General features: G+C 45.9%; 1 protein-coding gene and 2 long non-coding RNA genes across 13 annotated transcripts in view; all 3 read right to left on the bottom strand.

The window, feature by feature from the left end:
- The window catches only part of LOC129212620 (uncharacterized), a 39,335-nt gene extending 32,017 nt beyond the window's left edge, over positions 1 to 7,318 (bottom strand). For 9 of the 11 annotated variants that reach the window (XR_008579235.1, XR_008579234.1, XR_008579237.1 and 6 more), the window contains exons 1-2: positions 568 to 722; positions 41 to 242 (exon numbers count right to left, since the gene is read on the bottom strand). Coding sequence is in view for 2 of the 11 variants with exons in the window: in XM_054841447.1 (XP_054697422.1) it covers positions 41 to 239 (199 nt within the window). In the remaining 9 variants the exon portion in view is untranslated. The other 2 variants (XR_008579233.1, XM_054841446.1) reach the window with 2 other exon arrangements.
- Positions 7,319 to 11,538: 4,220 nt separating this feature from the next.
- On the bottom strand, positions 11,539 to 13,500 carry LOC129212621 (uncharacterized). Its single transcript, XR_008579249.1, has 4 exons — positions 13,061 to 13,500; positions 12,898 to 12,951; positions 11,753 to 11,818; positions 11,539 to 11,666 (listed from the first exon to the last, which is right to left on the bottom strand). It is a non-coding gene; the product is annotated as an uncharacterized LOC129212621 (long non-coding RNA).
- Positions 13,501 to 15,944: 2,444 nt separating this feature from the next.
- LOC129213014 (uncharacterized) overlaps positions 15,945 to 25,749 on the bottom strand; it is a 70,774-nt gene continuing 60,969 nt past the window's right edge. The window contains exons 2-3 of the long non-coding RNA XR_008579335.1: positions 20,181 to 20,858; positions 15,945 to 18,855 (exon numbers count right to left, since the gene is read on the bottom strand). This is a non-coding gene — a long non-coding RNA (uncharacterized LOC129213014). The remainder of the gene's footprint in view (positions 18,856 to 20,180; positions 20,859 to 25,749) is intronic.

Genomic DNA, 25,749 nt, shown 5'->3' with positions numbered 1-25,749 from the left:
GGAGACGTAAAACTTTCTGCAAGATTAGGAGATGGTTTACCTCGACAGCAAATGGGAAAGAGTCCAGCCCCCCCAGGCAGTAACCTTGCCCTTACCCCTTCTGTCCACAGGATATCGCTGGACCGCTTCTCAGTGACGTCTGGCTGAACTTGCTTCCACGCCTCTGCAGAAAGCCCAGGACGGCAGAGAGCTCCTGGGGACGGGTACAGGTACAGGCGGGCCGCTGGGACCCGAGGCATCGTCTGTCCGGGGAGGAAAGCGGTTAATCAGAAATCACATCCTGTGCTACACAACGGTTTTGCCTGACCGAAAGACTTGGCCCACATAATAATGAAAACGAACCAAAGCCGCGTTGTTTTGTAACGCTTGTGAGGTGTAAAAACAATCCCAGTTTATAAAAGAATGCAATTTTCAATAAAACAAACAAACAAAAAGGATTGCTAATAACTCTTTTGTGAGATAACCATTATTTTAACTGAGTTCAGTGCAGTTTTTCCAAATGCTTCAAGCTTAAGAACTTACTTGCATAGTGCCCATGAGGAAATGTTTTTGTGCCCAATTACTGACCGTTCAGTTATTTCTGTCCTTCCCAGCAGTCAGTTACGGCTCTGGACGCAACGTCAGCCGACAGCCATCATCTGCAATTACTGAGATGGTTAAATCTTGTGACAAAGAATGCGCAGAGGAAACAAAAACATTACATATGTAAATAACAGAGAGACACTAACCCTCTTTAATTTATCTGCTCCAGGAAAATGCCGTGCAGGCTGCAAAGCAAGATAACGCTCCCTGCGCCAGAGCAGATAGTGCTGGGTGGCAGCCTGTCCTTTTCTGCCAGAAACGAGGATGAACAAAAATACAACATGTGAGTTACTTGAAAAACGCTGGTAACATTGTCTTGATCTGACAGAAAACAGTGCTTTTCCAGCTTTGCCCGGTGGCATTTGGGATGCTTGTGATTCTTTCCTGCTTCTGAGGAATTTTGTGCTTTGCCAACTGCGACTCGTCCTCCTTGCACAGCCGCTGCTGCGGCACCTGCTTTTCACATTCGGATTCTTGGCACGAGAGAAGAAATACTGCCTATTGTCACTTGGCCTCGCTGCCTTCTATTGTGTTATTGTGCTTATTACAAGAGCGGTTTAGATTTTAAATTCCGTAACTGAAATACAGAAACAAAGTGGTGATGGCAATCGACCGGTAACGAGTCACCTGCACATCTTGATCCTTGTTTATCCTCAGCCTCAGAGCTCCATCCTTTCTGCCCCAGCGCTGAGCAGAGAGCACGTTCTGCTGGCCCCCTGAGCACGATGCTCTAAGAAGGAAAGAATGAACAAGAAACACACACGCTTATGTACAATAATCCAGTTTAAGGATAGGAAACGACCCTGCCAGACACAGCAGACTCACTCTGCACCACCCTCTCTCATAAAAACAGAAAATGGGTTTCTGAAGTTCCGCAGCAGGAACCGACTGATGCCAATGGTGACCCAGCTGATGACAACCACCAAGCACTGATGGTTCGCAGCACGGAGACAGCCCTGCATCAATCCCCCTTGGGTCAACAATCCCATCCCTCCTACCCCGACCTCCCCAGCCCACCCTCTTTCAAATGAGCAGATGAAATTAGACTTTCGAGAGTACTTTGTGCTCTGCAGGACTTGGGCAAGTGCACAGCTTGAGACCCTGCCCTGCCTCCACCCAAGTCCCCTCGTTCGGTTCCCCGATAAATTCCCTGCACTTTTAAGGTTCTCCGGATTTCACTCAATCACGTTCCCAGGGGCTGGCAGGAGAGAACAGAAATAAAGAAATCAATCACTCGATGAGAGACACGCTTGAACCAGCGCCAGAACTAATACTCCCAAATTCTGGGAAGGGTGCATTTCAATATTTATTAGAAAGGCACATTTTTGTCAGATGTTTACAAGTCTGTTTTTCCCAGCACTGCCTTCAGAAGGCTCACGCGCCTCCCCCGAGGCACAGAGGGCATTCCTCTGCAGATCTGTTCCTATGAGCATCCGAGAGGACTGCCATCCCCGTTTCCGCAGCGAGAACGTCCTCCGTGTCCTGGGGCAGCGGCAGCACCGGTGACCAGCGACATGCTGCCCGTGGTGCCGCTCAGCCCCTTTAAACCTTCCCAACTTCTCTCTGCCCTTCGTGGGCTCTGGGCTTCCCCCGCTTCGCAGCTCACTATGTTTGCAGACTGTTGAACTGTACTCGGTAACCTAAGAATAATTGAGGGCAACAGGTAACGGCTTATTACCGCAGGAATGCGGCTTCCCGGAGCAGCACCGATTATAATTCAGAACCATTTCGAACAGCGCGTCGGGTTAAGTCATTTCATGTTGCAACGTACAGGTCAGCCTTCAGAAAGCAGGACTGGAGGTGCAGCGTTGCTCCTCTTCCTCTCGCTCCTGTACCAGCCACTTATTTAATTTACTCCCAACGGCACTAAATATAACTTAAAGTACTCGATTGTTTATTTAATATCTTCAATCTCCAGCTCAATTTTTCATCATCAAAATTACTGAAACAGGCAGTTCAGACTCATACAAAAATGAATTTTTCCATCCAATCTTAGTTATATCTTTGAAGGGCTATTTTCAGTCTTAATTAAAATTAATTAAAAAAAAACCAACTAAAAGCATCCTCAATGTAAATAAAGTAAGTAGAAGCCCCTACCTTTCCAGCGCCACAGCGAACAGATTGATTCACATAAGCCACGCGAAGAATAATTTAATTCACCCACCAGACCAGGAACAACCACCGAACAAACCCCTCCGAGGGCGGAGCAGGAGCGCGGCAGCGGTGGCGGGGCAGTGCCCGCCATGGCCGAGGGTTGGCACGGCGCGGTGCTGCTCCCCACACCCGGTACCTTCAGGCTCCTGCAACGCTCCCACCCGCCGCCTCGAGCCCCGTCCCACGGGATGGGTGCGCGGGAGGTTTCCTAACGCCGAGGCAAGAGGAGCGGCGACGAGTCTCAGCGCGGGACCACGAGAGCGCATCCAGCCACCCCCGCGTGCGGGAGCCGCGTTCCCCGGCCACGCAGCCTCAGCGCAGCAGCAGACGCAGACATAAAGCTACAGCCAGACAACCCTGTCTTCAACTAAACGCACTCGACAGAAACGCGGTTTGAACAGAAAGCGCACCAACGCACCACGAGGAGGGAAGGGGGTCTGCGGAGGAAAGCCGGGGCGGGTGCTGGAGTCGTCGGCAGGGTACGGGGGAGCACTGGGCACTGGCCTTAGATGCCACCCATCTCAGGTGCTCCGTCAGTGGTTTTCATCCTGACCTCCAGATAAAAGCAAAGCAATTTGATAGATGGAAGCACACCGCTTTGTTTACAGCTGACCAGAATAAACTCTGTTACTGGCTTTTGGCTCAGAAAAACAGCCAGAATAATTACCCGGATCAAGAAGAGACGGCTGAAACAGCTTTTAAGCCTTTCATCCCCTGCCATTTTGTTTCCAGAAAAGAAAACCATGCGGCCACGTGGAGAAGACAAGGGGCAATGGGTCCGAGTTGCACTGGGAGAAATTTCATCTCAATTTAAGAAAGAATGGGTTTTTTTACTGTGAGAACAATCGGCTGCTGGAAGAACCTCCCGGGGACGTGGTGCGGTCCCCAGCCAGAGGCTTTCAAGACGTGACGGGGCAGGGTGTCAGGTAATCTCACCTGGGCTCCTTCCCACCAAAGGCTGGACCAGACGATCTTTCAAGGTCCCGTCCAACCCGGGCTGTTCTGTCGTTCTGATTCCAAAACCAAACCCCTAACTTTGTGTTTTTTCAGGAAAACAAAATGAGAGAGAGAGACAGAATCAATAGCTAAATAAGAAACAGGTCAGATCATTAGTGTTAATATTTTACCCACTGACCAAAGGTATTGACTTTCATTGATGTTCTATAATATGTATTTAAAGAGCAGATGATGCTTTACAGAAAGCTTTGGAGTGCATTAAGAAAAAGAACAATTCCACTCATGACAGAAAATCTATTTTTGTTTGCCGTCATTTTTTTATTAGGAGGAGCGTTCACATCAAAAAATGATGCGTCAAAAGGCTGATCTCCCTTCTGAGCTCACAATTTGTCTACTTATGGAACAGTTCTACAAAATTTAATTGCGAATAGTAGATTTTTGCAGATTTATTGATTGCCTTTATAGAATTTAGTAAAAATTTACATTTGTGCTACAGAATTCGCTACTAAACAAAGATGATGGTTTTATACTGGACATTACAGATTTAAAAAAAATAAAAATCTGGAAAATACTAGTATGTTTCTTTTGAGTTTCATAAGTTTAATTCCACAATAAATTATGTGGTACTGATCATGAAACACCTCCAGAAATAGGCCTATTTAGGCAATGTTATCCTGGCGCTTTAGTTATGTAAGTGCTACACGAGAAATCCAGCTAAGTTATGTAGGCAGTCATTTATTTCTACCCACATCCAACTATTCCTGTCCAGTCTGGGAGCCTGACAGAGCCGTATCTTCAGGTGAACTTTTAGAAAGCATTTAGAGTTCAAAAAAGAGGTTTGAGGACTTGACCACACTTTCAAATGAATTCGGAGGTGAAGTTTTAAATGACTCTACAATCCTTAGAGTGCCTGAATTTTTATACTCGCTGGTTATTAACTCTTCCCTTACATGTTTTTGACAAAGGAGGTCGGTCTGGCGGAGCTCTCTAAAGCTCAATCTCTCCAGTAGAGCCTCCGCACTCACGGCATCTGCCAGGTTGGACGTGGCACTCGCGGTGCCAGCCCCAAGCCCCAGAGCCTGACCAGGTGCCGGACCACGTCCACTCCTTCCCCCCAAGCTCCCCCCGAGGCGGAGAAGCACCCAGAGCTGCTGCCTGCGCTCCCGCACCCCCGTCCCGGGCTGGCTGGAGGAGCCAGCCCCAGCAGAAGACGCCGCCCCGTCATTGCGCTGCAGCCCATTAAATAGCCAGATGTGTCCGAGATCAGGTTCCTCCAATCTATTCCCTTACGGATCAAGTGGAGTCACTGAAGAAAATCGTTAAGACCGTTTGGCTGTCACATCACCTCCAAACGACTAAAGGATTTACTGGCGTGCTTTCCCCGGCTCACCTTTGCTACGTGCACAAGTCCCTGTGCTCACCCAATGAAATAAAAATTCAAGCTGAGTTTCTCATTTCCCATGGGAATCTTAAATCAGTGCTTTTCGTTACAAATTGATTTTTAAGTGCGATCTTCCAAACGGGTATTTTGGCTTAAAAACTGGAAACAAAAAGAAGACTTAACCCAAAATGAAATAAAACATTTTCTCCAATATATCTTATGATTTTCTTTCATTCATAACACTGCAATTTGACTTCCAGCATATATCAAAACATCTTTCGAAATGCTGACTTGGAAGAAGAATTTTTGTTCTGAATCGAGTTACCAGAGACCTAATATTCAGAATATTAAATTAATACAGTGACTGTCATTGGTATAATGGTCTTATTTAGTTGGTAGAAGAAAGAGCAAACATTAAGAAAAAAAGAATTAACAGAGTTCTACGTTGAAAACTAACCATAGAGCAGGCATGCTCTTGTACCAGCATAGGTGCAATTGTGCGAAATATTACATTTTGTCCAGCTTTTCTCTGTTTGCGTGGAGAGAAGGAATAAGGTGATTTCACCCAATTTATATTCAATTTCACTGCTCGGATCTAGATAATTAACGCTGTTATACATAGCCTTCGATTTATTGGTTAAACATCAGTGTGTGTGTGAGCTGGCACGCTCACATGGAGTGCGTGTATATATACAGACATATGGGAACGTGCAGTAAACGAAATGTGAATCAGTTCAACATGGCAACCACGACGAAATGCCTGCACATCAGACAGAAAGGAATTAATAAAAAGACAGACAAGAAACAAGACAATGTTTAAAATTAACGTCCTGAATGGCCACAAAAAAGAAGTGCCTATTAACACCAACGTAATTAATGTTTTTTCTCAGCTGTGCTAGGTCTTTGGCCATCAGCTACCCCTTTTTTAAAAACATCTCTGTCGTCTGTTTTTGTTGAGCAGTTCTTATTTTTATACACACTAAACCCACTAAGCAATATAGTTTCTCCTTCTGTGCAAACTCTGTATAACCCATGGAAAAGAAAATCTTCCTTTAAAGAAACACGGACCCTCGGTTATATACAGCTGGCCACGTGGCTCCAGATGTTTGCAGCTGGCTGCTGCTCGCGTAAGAACTCACACTGGCAGAGCAGTTTTAAAGGCGTACTCAGGCAGCTGGTTGAAGCACTACCATATTTCATGACGTGAACTGCAGTTGCTAAGGATGTGTGCCCGGGCCCACGCAGGTACGCCCTGCGTAAAACTGAACGGTATTTCTAAATCGAGCAATATCACCGAAGGTGGAACCTGCCCGGTTGCCCTGGCACTGAGCTCTGCTGAGGAACTGCCTTTGTGGAAAACTCACTTTGCTTCCCTAATATCCAGGATATTGAATCAGAGGTCAGTGCAAAGCTTTTTGCAAAAAATCATGAGTTATTACCTTTCACAATGGACTAGTGACAGCCAAGCGTTGTGGATTTTAGACGTCATAAAATCTCCATTACAGGGGCAGTTGGCAGACACTCTGATGGGAGCAGAAGGGAAAATAAAAGTTAAAAAACCCAGCACATGTGAGAATGATGAAGTTACATATAGTGTGACTGGAACGGCATTGAAACAGTCTCACAGGTATTTTTACCATTACATTTAACTCCAGTAACATTAGTGGGGACCATGCAAGTATAAAACCACAGAGTGTCGTGCTCTGTTAGCACTTAGAATAATGCATTATTATCCCATTGCTAAAAGTTCGGTACTATCAAAATCTTAAAGATTCATTCTACTGGCAAAGTTCAGTACCATCAGAATCCCGGAAATTCGTACTTCCAGCCGTGCCCGGGACTGACAGTTCATCACGAGGCGATTGCATTTGCTGGGGCCTCGCTCGGGGTCTTTTGACGCTGAGCAGTGATTTTGTGTCTTGGTTCAACTGAAACGCACAGAACGTGTCGGCTGTAGACTTGCTTGAAGGCTACAGTAACTGGTTTAGCATCTTGCCCTTAAATGAGGGGAGGGAAAGATAAACTGCAGCTCCCCACCGTTTTTCTAAGATTCATACAGCTAGAGATAGAAGGTGGTCAGACGAGCTGTCACCTTGTCGGTGCAGGACGTTTTTAAGCGGACAGGATTGCTCTTTTGGGCCACCCTGTGTCCAGGCAAGACCAAAGCAATGTCCCAAAGTGCCGTTAGTCTCCAGAAGCGTTCCTGTACACAGCAGAAGGCAATCCTTCGGCCCTTTGCTCTGCCCGTGGGCGCTGGCAGGCAGGGTGCAGAGCAGCAGGCAGGGTGCAGGCAGGGTGCAGAGCAGCAGGCAGGGTGCAGGCAGGGTGCAGAGCAGCAGGCAGGGTGCAGAGCAGGGTGCAGAGCTGAGCAGGTCCTGCCCACCTGGGGCTCCTGCCCGCCTCACGCGCAGAATCGGGCCGGGAGAAGGGCAGGGGGTTTCTGTCCCGGGGAGCCGCAGAGCCCGAGCGCCACAATTCCCCAAAACTGAGAGCCAGGTCCTGCGGGGACAGAACGCGTGGGGAACGTTATCAGCTCTGAGGGAAAGCAGAACTGTTCTCGCAGTCAGGGCCCATCTTCACTGAATCTGGGCTTTTTTGGGGAGCGTTAGCGCTGATGTCATTACACAAACACCCCCGGAGCAGCCCTTGGCTTGTGCTCGTGTAAGCGAGAGGAAAATAAAAGCTGGTTAACACAGGCTGTGAGAGTTAGGAATTGGGTCCCGGATCTTTGCTGGACTTTTTTTTCTTTCTTTTCTTTCAAGCGAGCTGTGGGTCTATTATTTGGCAGGGATGTTTGTTGGAGAATTTTGATGTGTAGGAAAGGAAATCTGTAAATTCTGTGATTAAAAAATAGGAAAATCAATTTGATTAATGCAAGAGTCCTCCCTCCCTCCCCAATTTTAATAGGGGATAAATATTTACAGAGCAAGGTTGATATCTAGGGTGCGTTTATCTCCGTATCCACGCGGCACGGATGCAGGAGGTGCTGAGGACATGCCCTGGTGGAGATGTTATCATACAGCCCCGGCCCAGCAGCCTTTTCTCTGGGGTGGGCAGATGAATCATTGATATGACATTCATGTTCTGCTTTCAGGTTTCTGGTGTCACTGTCACCCGTTTGGGGCCTCAGATAAGAGTGAAGACCTGTCAGAGCGTGGAACAGCGCTTCAGTACGCCCGGCCTGACGACCTCGGGCGCAGCTGCAGCTGGCAGATGCTTTCCGGTAAAGCGCAGCCTGTTTGCTCGCTGGTTTTCACCCTTCTACATCTGTGTCTGAATGTGGACAACAGGACCCGAGAAGTCCCAAAGGCTCGTGTCACCTACCTGTGGTGTAAAACAATCCTGCCGATACTTTTGGAAAGGAACGAGCGGTACCCGGTCGCCGCGTGCCTACGCTCAGACCAGGCACCACCCCACAGACCAGCGGATCAAAGTACAGGTGCTGGGTACCCGATTCAAACGTGGTGTGAAAATGCTGAGAGCACGGGGCTAGGAGGGTGAGGAGAGCCCCTACAAGGTCACACGGCAATGAGCATGTCTACCGCAGAATTCTGGGTTTCTTCGATTTCCTATTGTCTTTCCTGAGTTAGAAATCATTTTGCTACACCTTTCCCCCCCCCCCCCCCCCGAAAAATTAAGTGAAACCAGTCCATAACAGTAATTAAATCCTATTTGTCACATTTCTTTTCCAAAAGATACGTTTTACAAATGGAGCTTGACTTTGTTTAAAATCATCTCCTAATAGATTTCAGAGGAAACTGAATAATTTTCTTCTATCCTGAAGTGACTCAGTGATGGAAAACAGATGTTAAACAAAAAAAGAACAACTTATTTATCTGCTCCTGCGCTCCCTTTGCTTTCATTCGCACGCAGGCTGTTTGGCTAAATGGTGGGATAGGGAGGATGTGAACGCTGCTCTCTCCTTGTTCTGCTGATGTAATGACAATGGGAGGATTATTTCTTAATTTTCAGTGTGGTAAGTGGGTAATTATTGTCCAATTAGACTTGCTATTAACCTCTCTGTATCTCATTTTGCCATCCATAAAATGAGAATAACTGCACTTACCACTCTCACTGGGATACTGAGGAGATTTATTAGTTAATGTACGTACAGCACAATGAAAATGAAAAGCATTGCACGTTGGCTAGAGCATAATTATTAATAATGAATCATTGTTAGCATCGTTAGCATGGTTATAGCTTTGGAAACTTGGTATATGATTTGATGTCTGGCAATAGGGTGCACCCATAAGGGTTTCTCTTGGATCTTAAGCCTGAGAGTAGTTAGATGGAAAATCCAGAAAATGGGGTCTGGTGAAATGAAAAAGCGTTTTAATTGTATTGCAGGTATGAATGTACCTTTTTATTAAGTATAAAATCCCAATAAATTAGATGAAAAAAATCTCCTTAAACTCTTCCTCCCTAAGCCCGTTGTACCTGAGCAGATACCTCGTGCCACATCTTGTCCGTGGTGTTCCGGTCCTTTAGAAGAAAGCTCTAAGGGGACGGGGCAGACATCTGGAGAGGAACCCTGCGTCACTGGCAGTAGCGGGGCCGGAGCTGGTGAGTCCCCGGCAGAATCCTGTCCTGCTGCCGCTGAGCGGACAGGGACGCAGGGCGCAGAGGAGAGGGGCAGGTGCGTTAATCGGTTACTGGCAGAATTACTAATCACCGTCTGGAGAGACGGCCGGTGCTTTGTTCTACGGGTAGAAGGCTCCGTTAGCGCCCAGCCCTGACTCCTGCTGCTGCGTGCGCGTCTCCTTTCCACTCGTACTGAAATGAACGGAAACCCGCAATCTTTTTTTTGTTTCACCACAGGGATTCCATCGAATCTGGGAAACTCCTGCCTCAGGATGCTCCTCCAGGGACTCCTTGGAGACAAGGTTTGTGACAGTGCCTGTGGTCACAGGCATTGACCACGTCATTAGAGGACCCTTTTGGCTTAGCACACTCCTTTACGTAGCATTAGGAGCAACGCCACTTGTGCAGCGACTGATTAACCTAAGTTCGGTAACTACTACGAGTCCAGTGCTAATCCACAAACAGGTATCAGGGAAAAAGAAGAAAGAGAAACATGATGTGTTGGTTAAGATAATATCTTCTAAACTTTTATCATACCTTCTCTGGGTGGCTGTTTGCGATGGATGGGGAAGACCCTGACGGGCTCCTGAAGACACGTGGCGATGCCGGCAGCGCTACCTGGGCAGCAGAGGAGACCTCGTCCCCCTCGGTCCTGGAGCCCCGCGGTGCTGGAAACAGCCCGGTGCTCCTGTCCATTGCTTAATGCCCGCGTACTGCCCAGACGTGGGTCACCGGCGACGCTGGATTCGAGGAAGAGAAGCCTGCAGGCATGTGGTGCCGCACTCAGCCGACTGCTCTTCTGCTCCTAACCACGCGGAGATCGGCATCCTACGGTACGGCTGGGGCAGGGACCGACGGCCCCGGGCTGAAACGGGGCCACAAAGGACGGAGGAGCAGCGGGGGAGGTCCCAGGTGAGGCTGCTCAGGTGCCCTCAGGGCGTGGAGAGCAGCATGGGACCAAGTTTGCATTTACTTTCTATGCTGTAACAAATTGAAATAAAAATAGTAATTTCTAAAAATCGCAGTATTCGGCAAGAGCTCGCAGTCAACAATGCGGCCTCCGAACAGGAGGAACTCACAACCGGGAAGGCCGCTGCCTTTTGTTTGTAGCCCCGTGCCGCAGACAGCCCCGGTCACCAACCCGTTTGCACGGGCAGCCGCAGCATTGCCGCAGCTCAGCAGAGCCCCACACGACGGGAGTCTCCGCGGTGTTTAAAACCAGCTGGTTTCTGTTTCCCTGGTGTAAATCCAGGGTTACACACTGCTCTTCCCGGGATAACGGCTGACACCGGGAGCGCAGTTTGGGCTCCGTTCCTGAGGTCAGCCGGGACACGCTGTTCAGCCTGGACCAGCGGCGTCTGGGACGCAGAAACGTCCGGTCCAGTTCTGCTGCGCGTCTGCCAGGGACCGGACCTCCTGGTCCGCAGAGCACAGCTACGGCCCCCACAGCTTGTCGAGATTTCTGTTGTGTGAACGAATCTCTTCTGCTGTCTGAGAGACTGGGACTTTATATCAGTCAGGGATAATTTAATTAAAGACTATACTAACTGATGCATGGGAACACAGCAGTAATGAGTGTATTTTACCCACTAAGGAACAAATACATTTTCAGAAACGTTCTTTCTTCAGCTCACTTCTCATTTAAACATTTGGATGGTTTCCAGTAGCTCGCTGTTGCTCCTTCTCCCATCTGTCTCACTGAGAAACACAAAACATCGTTCCGCTCGTGTAGATATGTGTGCATACACGCACGCATACGTACAGTCATATATAAACCCAAAATGATGTTAAACCTTCAGTCGCACCATCTGATACGTCTCAGGCATGGGAAAGCAGCAGTCGGTCCCTGAGCGGCAGAGCCCGGCAGACGTCGGGCATCGGGGTACAGCGGCAGGAGAGGGGATGCCTCGTCCCTCGGATCCCGGTGTGCTGCTTATTCATAAAATTCCTGGCCGTGTCCCAAATCTGTGGCAGCTAATTAAAAGTTTGGTGGCTTATTCCTTCCCATATACTGTGAAAAGACAGAATTTCAGCCAGCCACAAAAACACCAAAACAGTATTTTCTCTTTGAATAAAAATAGAAAGAATAAATATTACCTGGGGTACTTGTCAGCTTTGCCTAGCCCAAAGAGAAGAACTGATCTGGCCTGTGGTCCGTAGTCCCTAAAGAAGGAAAGCGGTGACTAAATAACTCTCCTTTTGCGATTAGCCTACCAACAAAACGCTTCTAACAAAAAGATCTCTGGACGCAGAGCTGGAGGCAACTGCTTCTCCAGCACAGGAGATTAATATGGAGATGCATGTAGGTATAGCAATAATGTGTTAATGAGTTATTGATTTTTTTAATTAAACTTTAGTGGTATCATATTTTCAATCTAAATGAATGCATCATTAAAGTAATTAATAGCATGCTGATAATGAGAACTGTCTGAAATTGCAATTAATCTGCGGCACACGGTCCTCCCGTAGCAGGCTGCAGGCAGACCAGGAGCCTCTGCGGTGACGTCGTACCTGTCTGATGGACGCTGCACCCCCATCTCCCCCCGTCCTTCCTCCCCTTCCAGCTCAGGACGAGCAATCGGCGTTCACCCACACAGCTCTGACATTCAGGAGTTTGATTTTTCTCCTGCTGATCATTCACATTCGAGAAGCATCCTCGCTGAACCAGTGCACGGTTAGCCCTTCTCCCCCCTACACGCACCAAAACCAACCTCGACTCGTGCGATCCGAAGACGGCATATTAATTTACGAGAGTTCTAGCCTTATGTAATTGCGTAGTACAGAAAATACAGACCAGTAAACACATTTGAAAGTTTGGTATTTTTGAACACAGCATTAAAAAAAACCCCTAAATCAAACTCAATTGTTATGCATAGTATGAATAATAATAAATAAGGAAAAAAATATGTAACTGATCGTAATTACAGACCACCTCTTGAGACTGAGGAGGTTTTTTTGACTGAAATAGAACGTTCAGATAGAATTTGTTTTTAAAGATAGGTTTTTTTGTTGGTTTTTTTTTAAAGACCATCTAATTTTCTCTGAAGAAGGAAGTCTATTGAAGCTATCCTCCTTGGGCTGGGAATAGGGCTACAGATCTGGTTGTTGATACTCATCCAGCTCTAGCCCTTCTGCAGCTTCCACATATTTTACTTCTATCTAAAACCTCACTAGCTATTTCGAGCCTGAACTGAATTTTGTAGTCGTATCTGTCTGTGGCAAACACATAACATCAGACTCACCCACAGTCAGGACTTTCTGTGGCTTTTTCCAAGACTCGTTCTGACCTTTTTACCCTGGAAGAACAGTGCAATAAGAAATTCTGAATTCTTCTGCTACAAACTGAAGAAAGAATTGTCCCAGCTGAAAATGAGAGCCAGACAGCAGGACTATTTCATAGCTTACCCCATCTTCTTGATGAAGACATCTTTCTTGTCTTTCCTTGCTGCGTGATGGTATCTGACCCATTGCAGAACCACGTCATTGCGTTAATCTGGTGCTGATGAGGCTGGCAGCTCACAGGAGATGGGTGACTTCAGGGGTGGGGGGGGAAACCTGAGTGCTAAGTAGGGGTTCTTACAAAACTCAGCTTAAAAGCACTTTTATTTAAACAAGTTGCCACTGCTAATAACATTATGTCCTTCTCAGGGAAAAACAAAACTGTTGTCCTATTTTAAAACAAGTGCTTCCTTTAGGGCTAATTAAGCTGACAAATAACGCTTCCAAAGATTGAGCAGTTTAACTGATCACGATGCAGTGATGCTGAGGACCCTGGAGAGGACCAATTGCTGCCGTGCACAGCTGGGAAAATTACCATGCCCCCTCTGTATCAGGACATGGAATGAGAGAAAAATAATACCTCATTAATCTTCCTAATGAACCTCTTCTAAACAAGATAATTCACAATTTTATGGTACACATGGGGTTGCCGTGGAGATTGGCTAAGCTGCCTACCAAACTGTGAATCAAAGTGTACCAACCCAGAAGCCATTTGACAGCAGTACACTCACAGCAAACCTCTCTGCGGTCTCCCTCTCCTTCGAGTTTCAGTAAGACTACCTCAAAACCAGCGGTGGGATAGAGATGCCGCCAGAGAGGCAGGTTTAGTTCCCATGATTATTGCACAGAGGATGCAAAGCAGCACGAACTGACAAACAGGAGGAATACCGTGTTTTTGTCAGGAGCTGGGGTACGCGTGCCGGTGCCGCGCGTCTCTGGGCAAGGCTTTCGCTGCTCTGCTCACGCTGCTGCCCGCAGGCTGGGCACAGCCACCCCCCGCCACCCCTGGAAGCGAGAACAAGAGGAACCGCAACGATCCTGGCCACGCTTCATGCTTGCCACGTGAAAGGAAGACGGTGCCTTACATCCTCCCCAGGCATAAGACCCAGGCTGGGTTTAAAGTTTGAAATTAATTACTCCAGATGTAGTGCTGTTAATCTCACACCATCACAATAATCTTCTTACATTCACAATTAAAGATTGAGGTCCTGACCTTTAACAATATTTGTATGTTTAATACTTGCTCAATAGGACTTGAAATTATCTTTGAAGGCTGGGATTTAGGTGTCTTGCAGTCCCTAGGAGGAGGATGCTTCACCACAGTACAGAAGTACTCTCACTTTTTAACCTCCTAGGGGCTTTCAGGAAAGTCCCAAATCTGCAGTGTTTCAGAGTCCATCCGGCACTTCTCCTATCTTTTGTTACTGAGTTTTAGAAGAATTCTGATAAAAATTTCAATAGTGAACAGTATAGCAAACCCTCAAGCATCCATAGGGTTTTGTCTTTCTAAATAAATATTATTCATGCTAACTTCCTTCAGAAAAAGACATCAGGCAACATCTGTATGGGAATTTCCTCCCTAGAAGAAATATAAATCTTCATTGTTGTGAAGTGTGCAAATAAAACTTTTTTTGGCAGGTCCACTAGCTGTTGTAAGAAGGAAGAGGAGTGCCACGGCAAGGCAGGTATACGTTAAACCTTTGAAGTGACAGTTCCCCTCGATGCAGGCCAGGTAAGCTCTGCAGTCTGCAGCTCTGGGACAGCCTTATTCCTATTCCACAGGCGACAGCACTGAGCAATCACAGATGGTGTCACAGCAGTGCGTGAGACTCATGGATTTCTCATGGTCCGTTGTGCCCTTAAATCATACACATTTACATTTGCATGTTAAGCTTTTTGACAATCTAGGTAGTCTCACGGGAATAAATAAGGATAAAGCAGCATCAATTTATGTTTCTTTTTTCTTTTTCCATAATGGAAATATAGCTATTATCAGATCAACACAACATTAAGTAAATGATGCTATTGCCACACCAATTTCCATAACGTTTCAATGCTGCATTTCCATAATTTCATACACTTTCCTTTTTATTTAACAGTGTTTCCTTCAGACAAGAGCTCAGAGCTGTGATCATTTGTGCGTGCTGGAGACATCAGCGAACACAGAGAGAGGAGGTGAAAAAACCCACCTCTGAGTTTCCTGCGATCCAGCAGCTTTATCTTTAAATCCAAAATCAAGGCAGCCCCGCTGAACCCATCCACCAGCTGCTCGTCTGCGTGTGCCAAAGCACTGACCATTTCTGTAATTTAGTGCAGCCTGTGAATTATTTCATTCTGTGTGCTTCCAATTTATTTCCAATTTCTGTATGCACTCAGCAGAACTATCAGAGCCCAGGGAAAACTCCATATGGCAACCAAGAACCCTTCATTTCAGGGAGCTCGCCGGGGCCGCGAGGCTCGTGGAGCTGCTCCCGCTCGGCCGCAGCCGCTCTCGCTGCTCTCTTCACACCAGGCTCGTCGGGGTCCGACCGTGCCCGGGAGAGCTGGGGAATAGCACGCTCTTCCAGCAAGGTCTCGGGCAATATCCGGAGAACTCTGCCTTTAGGTGGGATCGCAGAAATATTTGACAGCCATTTGACAGGAGTCTGCATCACCACTGACGTTCTCAGAGCCGCTCAGACTTCATATAGGAAGTCTTATGGAAACTCCTACACAGCAGCCGAAATCTTTGTTCCGCACAGGAGTCTCATAACCAGAGACTCCCTTCCAATGAATTAAGTTACCGCTTCTTTTGCCTATGAACAAAGTGTTGAAAGCATTAGCTCCAGAAAGCATTTAGTGATGCGTTGAAATTGAAGCCCGCGTCTTGTTCGAACTCTTTCACTTCTTTACAATTGCTTTCCATCGTGAGAAGCGTCCACACAGACAAAGCTTTTACTCCTTTCTATGACACCACGTTCCTTGGGCACAGAGCGCTGCAGAGACCGGGGCGGGGGGGGGGGAATTCGGCTTTGGGTCTGCCTCCATCTGCCAGCCCCGAACGGCACCGCGGGCACCGACGTCCAGACCGGCTCTCGCGCTGATGAATTAAGCCTATCGCTGTTTGTTTCAATGCTGCCATCCCCCTCCTAGCTCTTCCCCAACGTAATCTTGTTATCTTTGGGCCTTGCACGGTTTTTTAATTATCATTATTCTTTATATAGCACGATGCACACAGACAAATTTAATCATGTTGTTTACATGAGCTAACCTGATAGACTAATGGAGAAATTACATATTTCCTTCCCACTGTTGGCACAAACGCAATTTCTTTTCTCACTCTCATTAACAGAGTCAGTGTTTATAAAAGTCTGATGGTGCTGGAGATGAAAGTGTTTTCTCCAAAGAACAGGTAAACCATAAACAATAGCAAAAGTTCCTCCCGCTGTAATCCCTCAATGAACGTGTTTTGTTCAATCCCATCATGGAATGTTTAGGTAAAGTTGCCAAAGAATCAAGTCCAGATTAATGATATTTCATGAAGAGCTATTGAAAAGCTCAGACAAAAATTGTGCAGAAAGGCAAAAAAGACATTACTGAAAAGCAGATTAAAAAAGTCAGAAAAAGTAAGAAACCCAATCCTCCTTAAAAAAAAAAAAAAAAAAAAACCCAAAAAAAACCAGAACAGTAAAAAGAGGTGATGGCCAGAACAGGTATTCACCGCTGCATGACATGGAAGAGCACAAACCAGCAATCTAGAGGGTAGGTTACAAAACCCCTAAAAATTTAAACAAAATGTAAACCTAAACCCCGAAATGGGCAAGGAAAGGAAGGAAAAAGAGCAAAACAAAGTCATTCTTGCTGACTTACAAAGTGATAAGAAAGGTCTCTTGCTGCTTGAACAGATGGGTGTAAAATTGTTCTCTGTCAGCAGAAACATCACGGACTGTACTTGCCTGGAAGGGACAAACCCTGGTTGAGAGATGCACGAGGAAGAAATGCCGCAGAGGTCCTTAATTTGAGCGTGCCTCTGAGCAGACGGCCTGCAGCTGATGGGCCTCGCGCAGAGACACTTTATCTCTCCTGCCCCTCTTTTGGCCAAGCCTCGTACAATTCACCACTTACCTCTGCGTTAGGAGAGGTTCAAGGAACACCAGAGACAAAAACGAAGACTCTTCCTCTGTTATTCCAGCTCATTTGTTGAAGACATCCTAATATTTTCTATTTAAAAGGTCTATTCAGTCATCAGAAACGGAGGGGCAGATCTTTACCAGGTGTGGGTCAGTGCTGACCTTCAGAGCAGCCCTGGCCGCTCCAGAGGCTGGTGGCTACCATACAAACATCTCTTGGAGAAGAAAATGGCTCTGTCCCCCGAGAGTTGTACCTGTATGCTGTGTACTGTGGACTTTAAAACACCCTTGATAAACACTTATGTTTCTGTATATTTACATATTCCTCAGAAATCTTTCAAATTGAGGCATTTTAATCAATTCTCTGGTGGAACATCAAGAAAAGGTTTTGCCTAGCTTGTAAAACTGTATACAGAAACAGAACTTTTCCAAAATTGCCCATGCAGAAAAACCTCATTAGTGCACAGATTTCCAGAAGTACAAGGTATCTACCTAGCTTCGTCCCTTTGTTATCTGTACAGCAATGGAATAATTAAGCAGGTCTGCTGGTTCCCTAGAAAGAGAATAAATACGTGGCTACTCTGAGACAAATACAGACGACTAAAAAGCTGCGGCAACTGGAGAACAATTAACCATCAGCAGCACAAATTCTTGTTTAGGCGGTGCTTTAATTTGGTGCCATTAACGCGCACATCATGACACAAAGGTACTGAAGACCTCAAACGGAGACATCTCAGTTCAATGAATGCTTTCACATCACACGGTTTGAGTCGAGGAAAGCTTAGCCACGGGTTGGCTGTTATTGCTGGGAGCAGCAGACATCACTCCCGTGCCTCTTGATGGACTGCAGAATCCCAGTAAGTTTATAGAATAAATCGCAACGGATTACGAACAATGGAATGAAAAAAGGCTGAAACACCTTTCTCAATATGAATTTTAAAAGCTGTTGTGTGTCAGAGATGAATTTACCTTCCTCTGAACCCACGGAAAACCGTACGGCTGTGACAGTGATCATCATCACGTACTACCTATGGATGAGGTCAGGACATGGCTGGTCAATACACGTTGGATGAACCTACACCATGCCTTGGCGCGTGCTTGCCAACATAACTCCGCGGCCACCACAGCGAGCCCCGCGGCCAACAAACCCGTGTCCTAGGCGTACGCAGCCTCGGCGCGTAGCATCTCTTATCCGCTGCACCAGAAGTCTCCACCAAAACCTCGTCAGAGCCGTCAACCGCCGTGTCCCCGAACGAGTTCGTACCGCCAGCCGGGGAAGGGCAGCAGCTCCTGCTTACCCAGGGGCAAACCTTTCCCGAGTGACAGCCACCCCATTGCCAGCTTCTGCCTTGTCATTCTCAGGAGACCTACAAAATACCTTTAAAGAACAAAAATTCATAACCACACCGGATACTGAAAATTACAGAGTCAATTCCCTACAGCTTTCTACAGCGAACGCTGCGTTTCCCTAAGAGGTAACTGCTTCCCCTCCCTCTGTCCCGCAGGGAAACGACCCTACCGCCTCTCATCTCGCTGACACCCTCCTCTGTTCCTCAGGTGTCTGCCTTGCTTTTATCTCATATTGCCTCTGAAAATGAGTAATTCAGGGCAACGGTTCCAAGCCTTTACTGACCTCGAAGTTTGCTTCACTTTCATTCCTGAAGGCAAGCTCTTGAGCCTGAACGCTTGTCTGGTTTTGCCATCTAAATGAGCTGATCTACAGACCTGTCTGAAGCCATTTGTTCGCCCCGGTTAAGCCAGCCTCATTTTTGCAGTCTCTCTCCAGCCAGTTCTGTGTTTGCTTCGACATCCCTGCAAATACATCCAAAGAGTGTTTACATATACGACCTGCGAGACGTCTTCTACATAATAATCCTCTTTCTGGTCTGCCTCAGCGATGGACTGGCACGCAGGCATAATTTAGTTTGAAATATGAAGTAAAAAGCATTGCAAATACAGTTAATGGAAATCCCTCCAGCGAGATCATCTCATAAGAACATATATAGAATTAGGATGCTGATTACATATTTAAGATAAGCTTAATTTTGCAGAATTTGTATGTGGTATCATAAAATATGGTTTGGGAAAACAAAACTAAATTCATAGTCACCCCTTTCAGACAAAGGTTAGCTGGCAGGCAGTAGTGAATTAATGTTTTCTTTTCCTGCAGAGTCTCCAGCTCTTTCCGATAAGCGCGCAATGGAAGCGAGAAGTTGAATTTTAAGCCAATTGGAATATTTCTTTGGTGACTGACAGACCTAGCTTTAAGTATTTATTTTTTTTGAAGCAGAAAAACACAGCACTTTTTTGTTTAACAGAAATGACCACATCTATGACAAAGCTAACCGTAATGGCATGAGGGGACAGAATCCAGATGGAAAGAGCATGCAGGTGGAAAGCAAGCCCTGATCGGAAGGAGACAGCAGTTCAAAAAGATGGGTTAGCTTCTCGTCCCAAGGTTATTGAAGTTGGGTAATAGTAGAGGCAGCAGCAGGTGATGGAGAATAGCTTTTTGTCATCTGTTGGATTAGCACACTCAGATACCTGGTCACATAATGAAAGTCTCCCTGAGTGGCTCTAATTAGGCACCCATTGTTTACCATATGTTTCAGTTTTGCAAGGACAAACGTACGCGTGGATTGCTCATTGGGCCCAGATTGCCTCTACTCTTCAAAGGTACCCTCTGGAGACCGTACCCAGAGGACTTTGCAAATCTCTGGCACAACGTCTCTCCACGCAGGAGGAGACTAACAGCTTCGTGAGGTGACAACTGAGAAGAAATCCAACTGCGCGAATATCTGTTATGGGTTTTCATTAGGTGTGTGTTCATTTTGTCAATGTCTGTGCCAGTATTCAGTTACTAATGCAGGCTTTAAAAACAGGAGAGCATCACTTCAGGGATAATGAAATTTCATGAGGAGAAAGAATATTGGCTTTAAAGGTCTAAAAATGCTGAGACGCTGTTTTCAGACCAGCTGTGACTCATCTGCTTTGTGGAAATCCAGGTTATGATTTCCAATCACAGTCTTTGACAACCTTGATTATGTTGATTGGATTTGGTTACATTTCTGCAATTTTCTGGTGTTAGATTATAGTTAAAAAAAAATACAGAGACATAAGGAGAGGGGTCTGCTTACCTGAAACAGCATGGAGTGGAAGACTTCTCCCTAATGGCTTTTAATCCAAGCCTATGTAAATTTTAGGCCGGATGATCTATGACATAATGAGATGTGTCAAGCGCGAGTCATCGCACCATAACTGAAACGTGAATAGACATTCACATTATCTAGCATGCAGCAGATAGATATTGCTATTAGAGAAGAGAGCGGAGAGGTGACAAAAACGTCCCGTTCCATGGCGAGCAGTGGTCGCATTTCATCGTGATGTGAGCGAGAATCGTTTGGCACTTTAATCAAAGCGGCATCGCCCATTCCAAGAACAGGGACTACGGGAAGGGGGGCTGCAGGATGACCTGTATCGTCTGTGGGGCTCGTTACAGGGAATTGCCTCAGAGTGCTGAAAGCAGAAGTGCGCGTGGAGGGGTGAGGAGTGAAGGAGAAGGCAGATACTGGCTGGGGGTATCTCCTTCTGGTCAGTGCCGTAACACCTCATCCCTGGCACCAGTGACAAACGGCATTCATTTCACCTCCCGTCTTCGGAAAGCCGTTCTCTCCATTCTGCCTTCATCGATAAGCTGAGCACACAATTTAGACGGCGTTTTCCAGCCTTCTGCATCCTGTCTCTCTCCCTCCACGCTATTCCACAGCACTGGCTCTGTGTCTTTGTCTTCTCCAGAGACCTTATCCTGCAGAAATCTGTAAAAGCAAGAATTTCTTTTCAAAAAACCCCAACAACTCTGGCATAACATTTGGAACAAACTAAGCCATAATATGGATTCCTTTTTTCTTTTATTTGTGTTCTTTATGGGCCTGAGTTAGCTTTCCTCCCCCTCCATCTTTTTCTGCTGTTGTCATTCTCACCTTTTCATTCCAGTGAAAACGGAAACGAGAAAGGGAAGAGACTATTTGTCTATGCTTCAGTTTTAGGCTTTGAAGACTCGCACATGCATACAGATCTGAACGCTCAGGTTGAAGGAAGGTTTATCGCCGTGGAACGAGTGCCAGCTCTAACCCTCAGACATGCGGAGCTGACTGATCCCTCCTCAGGCAGCTCTGACAACAGCCTCGCTCCGCAATGGCAAATAAAGTGCTGAGTTAGCACACAAACCTGGTCCTCCAGGCAGCACACCTGACCTCTGCGTCCGAGGACTAACCCCGTCCTTTTATCCCCTGCAATTGGTTCTACTGGAGATGAACCTGTGTAAGGGACAGATACATAAAATATGACTTTATAATAAAATATGCAGGAACCATAAAGTCCGCAAAAACTTAGCTCTCTCCAGAAGTGATTTGACAAAGAAGATTAAACTTCTTGTTATGCTATTCCCCGGTTAACAGTCCACTTAACATTTGACTAAGCATTATTAAGGATTCAAGAAAACCAGAAAATAGCCCCTAATTCACCTCAGAAAGAACGAGAGAGCGTCCAGATTGACTTGCTTATTTCAACGCCCCTGTCCCCCGACTTCATCGAAGAGAGATTTAATCTCCTGCCCCACCGTTTCTGCATGCTGACAGCACATGCAGGGACCTGGAGCCAAGGGAAGGAGCCAGTGGCACGCACGGTGCTCGTTATTGGGCGGATGACTTTCAAATCCTATTTCGGAGCGTGGGGCTCCAGCGAGTGAAAGCAGTCATTTTTCTCTCAGGGTCTCCAAAATGCTTCTTTAAACCAATAAGTGACAGCCACCCTCAGCTTATTGCCTGAACAGATATAATTGGCACAACCCCTTACACAGAGTGAAATAACTGAGCGGTTCAGAGCGCCGCTCACCCTTCCTTGTACACCTCGAGTCCTGCGTGGGATGAAAGGAGAAGGCCATGAAAAGCGAATAATGCTCCGGACGAGACGTGGTCCATGGAAGAGGTCTGCACGAGAGTCCCTTCGCCGTAACGTGCCGCCTTACGGACGGCAGCCCTCGGGTGTGAAGGTGAAATTCAGGCAGACCCACGGGCTGGGGCGGTTTGGCCATGGCCGCTCTCCCTCCTGCTCCTTTTGCCCTCAGCGTCTGTAGGCTTAGACCATGAACAAACCGATAAACCATACCTCAGTCTCTGCTTTAAGCAACTCTTTAACACTTGGGGATTCATTTTTGTACCAATTCAGCCCAGAATCATTTTTATTTCCCACTAAATAGAAATAAAAAGGTGATGCTGGAAGCAGTATTTTGATAGTTCCTGGATGAGCTATGCCCCACGGAGCCAGCAGGTGAAGTTAAACGCATCCTGTTACCTCTCTCAGCTGCCACTGTGCAAGTTGTGAGGTTCCCCTGTGCAACGCACACCCGCTGGGCTGGAAGCTCACGAGCGGCTCATTAGGCTGAAATGCCAGAAAAGCAAAGTTTTGCAGGACGGACATAGTTTCATGACACGTTTCCGTTCCTGTTAACTGGCACATTCCAGTGAAATCAATTTTGCCACAAAGTTCTTGACCCGCTCTATCCACGAGCAGACACGATCTGTTGGAAGAATAAAGTCTATCACAAAATCAATGCTACGTTTTTCTGTGCTTAATTTATCTCCTTCATTGATTACGCCACTGAAAACTGTTGAAGCACAGCTACAAGAAAAGATCTAAACGTTGAAGAAGTTACAAATCCATGTTGTAAAGATCACGTTCCAGTTCCTCAGCTGCTGAATGCCAAAGTGTGCTGTTTTCTAAAAGCCCTAAAATTAACTAAAATATCAAGTTCTGCATTTTTTTATGCAGTGCAAAAACCTGTTTTCAGTTGTAGCATATTATTTGCAGATACTCTATAAACATTAAGTAAATTAAGCTAAAAAACAATTTATCATTTTGCAATTAAGCAGCATCAAAAATTCTACAGCTTAAAACAATTTTGAATAAACCCTAGCTTACAGGATTAGACTATTATAATATTTGCACAAAGAAAACGCCAAATTTTCTATGACTTCATAGAGAAGGGTGGGGAAAATCCAACTTAAAGCTGCTTTGCTAGAAAAACTAAACCCAGTGCATTTCTTGTATTGCAAGAAGTATTGTTATTTTAACAGCTAAATGAGCTGGTATCTGTAAAACTAGCACAGGTGGTATTTTTGCAATGACTTTACTGAAAGCTAAAAGTTCCAGAGACAGTTTAGTACAGAAGGAAAAAAAAAAAATCACTACATATTTACCACAAATCTCCACCTCCCAGAGCACGTAAGTCTCTTGTCTGGAAGTTTGCTCGGCTCATACCCGCAGACCCCACCCTTGAGGTTACTTCTCCAGCAGTCCCGACCTGAGCAGGCTGCCAGAGGTGGCATGCCCGATGGGCTCGCCAGTCCCGGGAGAGGAGAACAGACCCCCCCGTTTGCCAGCCCCACACGACACGCCTGCGATACCATGCCCAGAGTCATCCCACGGAAAGCCTTCCCGAGTTTCCCTACCTATGTAAGCAGTTGTGCACGCTCCCTTGAAAGGAAGGGCAAACAGGCATCGCCCCTATGTGCTGGTATATACCTTTTTTATATACCTTTTTTTTCACATTTTTAAATTAACATGGGGTTCAAGTCAGTATGTAGCTGATAAAAAGATTGCAAGTGTTCCTGGAATCACCACCACCTCTGTGACTGAAGCTTTCTTGAAGACTTACAAGATCACCCTAATACAAATAAGCAAAATAAAAGCTGGTTAAAGTAACTGCAAGATTTTGTGGAGCAACCTGCATAAATTCCTCAACACGAATTTCTGCTTAACTGCAGTTAAGAATTCTGGATTAGATTTATTTTATGTTCTATCATCATAATCACAGCTACATGGCTGCAATCCACCACAACAATGATATTTGGGGGTGGGGAATCTGTGTATCTGCAAGTTCCATAATTGCCTTTTTATTGCACTCCTGTAGCTTCTAGAATTTCTAAAAAAAAAATGGATATTAACATAACGTTCACAAAGAATATTAATAGGTTATGGCAGAGCAATCAGGGTACCTAGCAGCCTTGAAACATACCCCAGAGCATTCACATTAAAGATGGCATTTGCAGGGATGAGAACGCTGTAAAACCAGGCACCAAATCACCCCATCAGTCACACAAAACGCAGCTCTGAACCGCTTTCGTGGCGCAGAACTCCACGGAGCCACGCGTAAGACTGTACTGTAAGCAGAGGTATAAACACAACAGTTTGATCACAATTTCAGCTTCGTGAAATCATTTATCTTTGTTGATTCTTCATAATTATCTCACGGTTACTAAAAGCACGTCGACGTACAATCAGTAGCTCGCCATACGTTAGACGCAGCCTGCGGAGGTAACGCCTGATTTCTGTGCTCAGATACTCTGGACACGACACGAAACAAAGAGCACTGTCTGGGTTTTCTTTTCTCAAAAGCAAATCCAAACTGCTCACAATTCAAATGAAAAGTTCTGATCCCATGTAAAAATACTGACAGTTTTTAGGCTCGTTGGGCTCTCCCTGCTATAAATCAAGGCAGCAAAAACTGCCTCAGAAGAACAGACCAAAGAACGTTTTCCAGAACTAGTTGGCAGAGAATGAAAATACTGCGGAAACACTCAAAGAGCAGGAGAGGCTGCGTGGCCAGCCTAAGAGGTTCAGCATCCTATGATAATTGAAGGAAGAGGAGAGGAAGAACCTGGACAAATACCAGCTGCACAGATTAAAAATGTCACTGTGCCTTTTTCTGTTTCCTAGCAGAGTGAATAGCAGACACATACACCAATATAAATCAGCGCTATATATCTGTTAAGGTAAACATCTACTGCAAACGTACTGCGACAGTCACAGCCTTTGACTTCAGGATTGCAAACATTTTAGCCACTGTGTGTCTGCAATTATTCATTTATTTATTTCTGACCAAAAAACCCCACCACCCTGAATGTGTTTTCTCAAGAGGCTCTTCATATTCGTACCAATTAATGCATGAATTCTAGCAGGTGAATTGCTTCTCTTTCCTCCTGGGAATGATATATTCAATTACTGCCAGCAGATGTATGTAAGTAGGGGAAGCAAAACACAAATTCTTTTTATTTCTGCTCCATGCATCACTGAGTATTTGCAACTCATTTTTATGCAGAGGTTTTTGTGTTAAAAAAAGCTACTCGCTCCCATCCTATGCATTACACTGTGCATTTTTTAAAGTAATTTAAATTATGCTGGAATGTGTCTCTCTCTAACGGCCCAGTGAGTGATGCCAGCCTATTCTTTGGACATCTGTTATTGCAGGGAGGCCTGCACAGAGAGACGAAGCATTCAGATCATGCATCATGCCAGGTCATGCGCAAGTATGTTTCAAAGCATCAGGGCATAATTTGCACAAATGAGGATCCTTGGGAGTTTAGTGCCTGATCTAAGAGCAGCTAAATTATTATCAAGATATAATAGCTTGTCTTTAAAGTTCCTGGTGTTTAGAATAACACTGAAATCAGCCACTGAGCTTGTTTCAGTTCAGAAGCTAGTCGAGCCCCTACCTCAATGAAGAAATTGCGCCTCAGGGAGATGACGTGCTGGTCTCTTGAATCCACACAGAAGTCACATTTATGCTGATTGCATATAGACTTTTGTATGTGAAAACTCTTGGGCAGCCTTGGACCTTAAAAAATTTCTCACTTGTATTAAATGTCA

Source organism: Grus americana, chromosome 14, assembly GCF_028858705.1.
Source record: "Grus americana isolate bGruAme1 chromosome 14, bGruAme1.mat, whole genome shotgun sequence".
Lineage (NCBI taxonomy): Eukaryota > Metazoa > Chordata > Aves > Gruiformes > Gruidae > Grus > Grus americana.
This window is presented reverse-complemented; position numbering and strand designations above follow the sequence as displayed.